At 31.7% G+C, this 7,800-nt stretch overlaps 1 protein-coding gene across 1 annotated transcript; it reads left to right on the forward strand.

Annotated features, from left to right (window-relative positions):
- The first annotated feature begins 1,171 nt into the window (after positions 1-1,171).
- On the forward strand, positions 1,172-7,037 carry LOC105343544 (multiple epidermal growth factor-like domains protein 10). Its single transcript, XM_020073324.3, has 10 exons — positions 1,172-1,322; positions 1,642-1,875; positions 2,347-2,601; positions 3,664-3,798; positions 4,203-4,340; positions 5,132-5,269; positions 5,370-5,510; positions 5,723-5,840; positions 5,946-6,096; positions 6,631-7,037. Exons 1-10 carry the CDS (start codon positions 1,247-1,249, stop codon positions 6,679-6,681), a joined length of 1,437 nt encoding a protein of 478 aa, XP_019928883.3. The 5' UTR covers positions 1,172-1,246; the 3' UTR covers positions 6,682-7,037.
- Positions 7,038-7,800: the final 763 nt, after the last annotated feature.

Consider the following 7,800-nt stretch of genomic DNA (forward strand, 5'->3'; position numbering starts at 1 on the left):
TTACTTAGAAATATATAGAGACAATCTTTAAAAATCTTCTTTTAGTGACTTTTTGGCTAGATAAGCTTAAACTTGTGTAGAGGCATCCATGGGTAGTGTAAATTCAAGTTTGCAAAAACACATTCCCTTGTGGTAGGGCGGGACCGTGATGGCAGTTTGAATTTTTACATAGGAATATATAGAGAAAATCTTTAAAAATATTCTTGGAAAGTTTTCGGTCCAAAACTCTGTACTTAGTGTGAAAGCACAGGTTATGCAGATTTAAGTTTGATGAAACCATGATTCCCTAGAGAAAAGTGGGGCCACGAAATGGAGGGGGTGGGGTATATAGGAATAGAGAAAAATCTTCTTACAGGTACAACAACAAAAGGGGCTTGGTATTTACCAAAAAATAAGAGTAGATTAAAATTGGCAGATTTTCAATTTTTTTAGCAAGATCTACTGTACTCAGTTGTCAAGATATTTTGATACTGTAATGCTAATTTAATCAGGGTTAAAGCAGTTGTTGCTCAGGTGAGCGATGTGGCCCCTGGGCCTCTTGTTTAATCGTTCCACAGTTTGGGGTCATTTTTCTATATCGAAAGAAAAAAAACCAAATAGGTTAAAATATTTTTTGGAAGGAAAAATTAATTTTTTTTAAAGTTTATATATAAAGACACATGCATGGAAGGTAGACAAGACAATTTGGGATAAGTATCACATTTTTATGTATATTTTTAATTTGTTTCCTTATAATTATGCTTTTTTACGTCACTTATTCTGTGTGTAATGTACAAGGAAAAAAGGTTCAAAGCTAAGATCAAACGAAACAAAGCTAACAATTTATTAGTATATGATTAACTTAAATATCATGTCTTTTATATTTTGTTTGTAAAAAAAAAAAACAAACAACATGTATATAGGAAAACCTTTATTTAATAATGAACATTTTGCTAAATTTAGAAAAAAAAACTTTAAAAAAAAATAAAATCAAATAATGTTTGTTATTAAAAAAAAATATTAATATTAGAAATAGAAAGTTGAATTTTTGAAAATTTGCGTCAAATCACGACAACACTATGAAAGGTTTTGGAAATAGACTTTTACTACGCGCACTCGTTTCTTATTATAAACTGATTATTTTCATATTCCCCAAGTTTCCGGAAGACAATTTGTTTTTCCTTATAAATTATTATGTCACAAATCAGGCCTTCACATTTACAGCTCATCCGCTCCAAGTTTCATTGCACATATTTTTGGATCAACAATGTGTTCCAGGCATTTTGTACAGATTGCAAACGTTGTTGTATGTATAAGTCTATCAGGGGTCTGCAATGCGTATGGTAAGTCCCGAATTTCTTAGTAAATGAATTTATAACACATATCAGGCATAGGAAAGGTGTAAAATGTTTGCACAAAAACTTGATAATAAGGAAACACTTGTAAACTTTACATATTTAAAAGACGTTTACGTGCTCATTTCCTTAAATTGTAATCTTGAAATATCTTTTTATTTCTATGAATTTTTTTTCTCATATATTTGTAAAACATAATCAGGCTTGAAATGCAAGAGTATAAGACACATGCATGTATATGATATCGTCACTTTTGACGGCTTCGTGAACAATTTTGAGTGAACTGCTAGGGTGTTTGTCATTACAGTGAACCTAGCGCTACACAAACCAGCTTTCCAGTCAAATTCAAACCAGGCAAAAGAGGATATATCTGTTGCGAATTACGTTGTTGACGGACTGAAAACGGACCCAAGTTTGGACGGAGGACAATGTGCTACCACAACGTTAGGCAAACAGACATCCACCTGGTGGGTGGACCTGACCAGTATCCACAGTATTCACCACATCACAATCTATTTCATGACCATGACCAAGGGCTTAGGTAACTTAAAAACCTTGGTGTATTTGTTTTTATTTATATATGAATGAGTCTATTACAGTCTGTCGAAAACCTTTGAATATTTATTTATTTATTTTTTTTTAGGTTGATTAATCAACCAGGCTACTTTTTCATCAATAGTAATTATTTTTTTTTCTTCTGTGTTAATATATAACTTCTTGCCCATGCTAGGTAACATATGTTGCTTCTAATTTTCATCTAGTTAATTTCGTTTTGTTTCTTGTTTTCATTTTTTTGTTTAATTTGTCTGTTTTGTTTTGTTTTTATTATTTTCTTTTTGGCCTTTTCGTTTTCTGTTTTTGTTTTGTTTTGTTTTTCGGGTTTTTTTTTTTTTTGTTATGTGTTGGTCATGTTTACTTTTATATATACCAACTGTATATAAGAATGCAACTGTATGCAATATCTACTGAGCTATCCTTTTAATTCACTGTACATTATATTCGTTAATTGCAGATAACCATCACGAGATTGCTTCCAGTTATCTAGGATTTTCAGTGTATGTTTCCAACACAACTGATAAACAACAAGGAGTGTTGTGTTTCAAGGACAACGGTTTTAATGAAAGCACGAAGCCAGCTGTCTTTACAACAAAGTGCACTGTCCACGGACGATATGTCATTTACAACAACGAGAAACTGGCTGGAATTGAGAATCCTGACAGAAACAGTGCATATGTTATGAATAATCTATGTGAAGTAGAGGTATATGGTAAGAGCAGCTAATATTGCCCAACAAAAATTCAACAATCATATAATAAAAATAACGTATCTAAAAGTTTACTTTTTTTAAATTATGCAATTCACTATAAATACTTTTTATGTTAATCAAATATAACTGATTATGATTGTCACAATGTATATTTATTGTTATTATCGGTATTACTTAAAATGTATCTGCATATCAGCCTGGTTATACATTTCGTACGGTAAATCAACGCTAGTTTGCCAATCCTTATTAAATTTGTTTTATAGGAATTTGTTTAAACTACGTCAGAAACAGTTGTTTTTGAACAAATATTAAATACACAATATGAACACGTCCAAGTCAGTTAACTAAACGTTAATTAAAAGGGATGGAAAGAGAAAAAATGGTGAACTCTTTAAAAATATCAAATTTATAGATCCATTTGCATTTTGTAAGGTTTATAACATAAACTGGAACAAAAATATTATTTAGCAAATTATTTTACTTGATACTAATTCGATATGATGACATAATACATGTACCGTATATTCCGTAATTTTCGTGATCGACTAAATTTCGTTTTTTTTCGCGATCTCTTTTAAATTGCAAATAATTGAATACGCAAACGTTATATCCTGTATCATTTTCTATATTAAAGTTTTAGAATCGCAAAATATGACTGATGCAAATTAAAAATGTTACAGATTGTCCTCGTTTTCGCAAATTTTGTGACATACGAAAAAACCCTGATATACGATATTCGAAGTATGATTGACGTAGACCATAACAAAGTTACCGAAGATTGTCGGATACTCTTTAAAACATCAGAAAGAGATCGATAATGGACATTAAACCAAGACAATTGTATGTCATTCAGTAAAATTAATAGAAATTGAACGGTCTGGAAAGAGGACTGAATGAGAGATATATACCACTCAGTGACCTTTAAGTTCCCTTTCGGCCATTTTTGACTAACAGATTGGCAGAAATGTCTCCGTTGTGAGGGGGGGGGGGTGCAGTTATAAACAAACATGTAAAATGATATTTTCATTACGTTTACATGTTACAATATTCACTCTGTTAAAGGTTGTCAAACAGCTGGGTATTACGGAGCTGACTGTTCAAGTCCATGTCCACATGTTAACTGTCAGCACTGTCACATTGAGACGGGCACCTGTCAGGGTTGTATGCCTGGGTACCAAGGTCAGCGCTGTCAATTAGGTAAACCGAAATAAGATATATCAAAGACTTACGTAGATTTTATTTTGATTATATACATGTACTTTTAAATGTTTATCTTAAATATTTAAGTTAATTGACTTTTTGTGGATTTATCAAAAAACGTTCATCGATGTGAAAACTTTATCTTTTGTTTTGTAAGAACAATTGTCTATGAATTCAAGTCGATTACCATTCAGAACCGCAACACAAGAGTCTAACAATAAACCTGTATAGATGTATACAATAGTGTATTTGCAAACTCTGCATTTGATATACAACAAGTTAACCCTTTGCAAATCTTTGCTTACATAATTCATACAAGTCTACTAAATGCATCGTATCTGGATGTACCCTGAAAGCGATACTCAAAAACAGGAATATTAACCTTTCATTTGAACATCTAGATTGCGAGAGAGGATGGTATGGGGTGAACTGTAATAAAACCTGTGGTCACTGCCGTCACATGGATCAATGTTCAAATACAAATGGAACGTGCCTAACTGGATGTGACGCTGGTTTTCAAGGAGAGCTGTGCAACACAAGTATGTTACGATTTCAAGTATTGTCAAGGATGCTTGGTTGTCGTTAAACTAAGCATTATATCTGTCTAAACTTAAAGATATGATTTTTTTGTGATCGTCTGGTATCTTAGAGTCAGTTCAAGCATATCTTTTACAACATACACCATAGCATAGCATAGCATATCATTGAAATCTCAAAGCATAGCATTGTAATCTCATACCATAGCATACACTCTCAATGAATCTCATTCATCGTTTCATACAATATCATACTATAGCATACCATAGCAAAGCATACAACAGGATTTTAACTCGGTTCTAATTTTCTTTTGAAATAAATATTCATATTGCAGATTAGTGGTAAACTTTGGCTTTTTATTTTTTTTTTTACCTCCAGATATGTGGAACTCTTCTGTGTATGGAGGTGTTTTTGTTGTAATTTCATAGCATACCATAGCATAGCATATCAGTAGGCCCTTCATTTCTGATAGCATAGCATACAAATCTTATAGCGTTGCATTGAAATCAAATAGCATACCATTAAAATCGCATAACATAGCATAGCATGAAATTGTTTAAGATATATATGAAATGACTGTACAGTTAAGATAAAAATCCATACATTTTAGCTTTGAAAATTAACTCTTTTGTACAATTTTATACAGGCACATTTGTTTAAAGATAATCTCAAAATGTTCAGGACCATCCCGCCCTCTTAAACTAAATTTTAAAAGATGTATTCATTGTGTGATTCGGAACATGCATAAAGATGTAATATTGATTGTTTATACATTATTTATATTTACCGTTAGCTTGTGAAACAGGCTGGTATGGGGAGGACTGTAAGGAAACATGCGAACAATGCCGTGACCTAGATCAATGTTCTCACATCAATGGAACATGCTTGACCGGGTGTAGAGCTGGTTTTCATGGAGACTTTTGTAATATAAGTAAGTACAATTCTTAACGTATGTATGAGGAACCAAAAATAATACCATTTGCTCTCTTTACATGTCATGTGATAATGTTTAATCACTGTGTTTCTTGCAGCGTGTGAATTTGGATACTACGGCATTGGGTGCCGCCAGAAATGCAGCGCTTTTTGTGAAACATCGTTCGACTGTAACACCGTCACAGGACAATGTAATGGCGGGTGTATGGATGGATGGGAAGGACCAAAGTGTCTTAAACGTATGTCTTTCATCACTTTTATCTGTTGTATAATAAAAACCATTATTTTGGTTAAAAGAACTGAATATAATTTTAAAAAATATATTGTGTTTCTTCTGTATGTATACTATTCATAATTGTCAGCCATTTGTTAAAAGTTTCACTCTTGAGCTTAAAGAATTGCTTACTGTTGCCGTGGTTATATTCAATAACATTTCAAATATTATTTTCAGTATCAATGTTCACAATTGATGCGCATAAATGGAAGATGGAGTTTTATGGAATGTTCTGTATTGTTGCCTTATTCCTTATGATCTTTGGAATAATGGTCTCATATTGTGTGTTGACTCGGTAAATATGCATATCGCAGGCCAGTCATTTGTATTTTATAACCTGAATGCTATTTTCACATACGATAAACCTTTCTTTATATAACAAGTGATGCTTATTTATCAGATTTTCAAAGAAAGATGTGTTGATACAGCACGATTATAACGACACAGAGGAGACAGGAAGTGGTGGTATATCCACTCTGTCAGAAATCGATGTTTCCTGTTATTATTACCGAGAGGTTGATGAATCGAACGACATTGATATGTCAATTACAGTTAAGTATAGGTCACAATTTGTCATTTTTTAATTGCTGTTTAGTTGTAGATATGGATTACGTATCATTACATGTATTTGCCGATATGTCATGTCTACAATGCATTAGTACACTTTATGCGCAGCTTTTACATAAAGAGGCTAGTTGGTCAACATATTGGCCATTAGATTTTCCTTAATTTTTTAAATATCATGTTATTAGCTATAAACTATTATTATCATATAGTAAAAAAAACACCTAAAAATGTTATCATCTTTAAAACATGAAATTTCCATACATTCTTATATGAAACCTTTTAAAGGATATTAATACAGTCAAAATATTGCGACAACCATGGATCCCTCTTTATAAAAAATACTTTTAATGATATATGAGACACTTACATATGTACTGTTAGATGGACATCGATGCAAAATATTCTCCATTTTATGTCAATTTCTTTTTATGTATTAAGTAGTTTACATTGATGAATTACAATATGTATCAGATTTTAGGTTTATGTAATGTTATAATATATATGATATTTTATTTCAGAACCCTGCTTACGAAATAGAACAATACGACGAAAGAGTTGAGTTAGAGTGATCCTACGTGTGTACTTGTGTTTTTTCTTTGCGACTTTTAAACCGGATTGCAGATTCAAGATTTTTAATATATATACGAATATTTACGGAACGATTTTGTTTCGGTAGAGTTATTTTTCCATGACATTGTAATTGATTTTATATCAAAAATATACCCTATCTTGACATTTATATATAATGATATTAGCGTTGAGTACGAGAATAACGCTGTATTGTTTCTCCTGACATGTCATTACGTGACATATTTTCGTAATCAGAAAAAAAATGTCCTTTTAAGTAATGACAGTAGAATTAGTTTCAGATAAAAAAAAATACAGTTGGGCTAATTGTGCTGGAACCCTGCATTTTTCGTTTTCATTTGAAATTTATATTCAACGATTAATTGAACATATTTAAGAAATTGTGTTTTTGTTTGGTTATAATTAACCATAATTTAAATTCTAAGAATATTTACATTGTGATAAACATTATAAGACAAATACAAGATACGTTCGAGAATGCTGTGTAGTATTTCAGTAAAAACCCGGTTTACATCCTATCGGGTAAACTACGGCTTCACGATAAAAAAGTCAAGCTTAAACTTTAATAAAAACTCGTATTAGAACTCCATATAATATGCTTCTAAATAAAATCTTAATGGATGCGTTGCTAACAACATAAACAACACATTCCCAGTACTTTCAGTACTTTGAGATTGATAATCTTACAAACTCGTTGCTTTTATTTTTCATGGGGAAAAAAACAAGAGGCCAATAGGCCTTAACGGTCACCTGAGTTACATATAACCCGTACACAAGCTTGTCAAGGACTCTCGTATATTAATTTAATTGGGTTTCATTCTCTGGAGTAGAAAAACATTGTAATGACGACCACTTCTCAGCCTAAAATCTTTCAAAAAGAAACTAAGAAACGTATAATTTTGGCGAAAAACTTAAAGATCAGGTCTACCATATCATGAATTTATAGGTGCTACCATGAAAAAGTTATTTATAGTAATCAAACTTTTATCAAGATGGTCTCACCTTGAAAAAAAAATGGATATGCCAGTGTATATCATATTTATTTGGCAAAGACTCAACATAAATAAATGTGATTATTGCTTAAAGGGGCATGGTGAGGA

Source organism: Magallana gigas, chromosome 1 (genome assembly GCF_963853765.1).
Source record: "Magallana gigas chromosome 1, xbMagGiga1.1, whole genome shotgun sequence".
Classification (NCBI taxonomy): domain Eukaryota; kingdom Metazoa; phylum Mollusca; class Bivalvia; order Ostreida; family Ostreidae; genus Magallana; species Magallana gigas.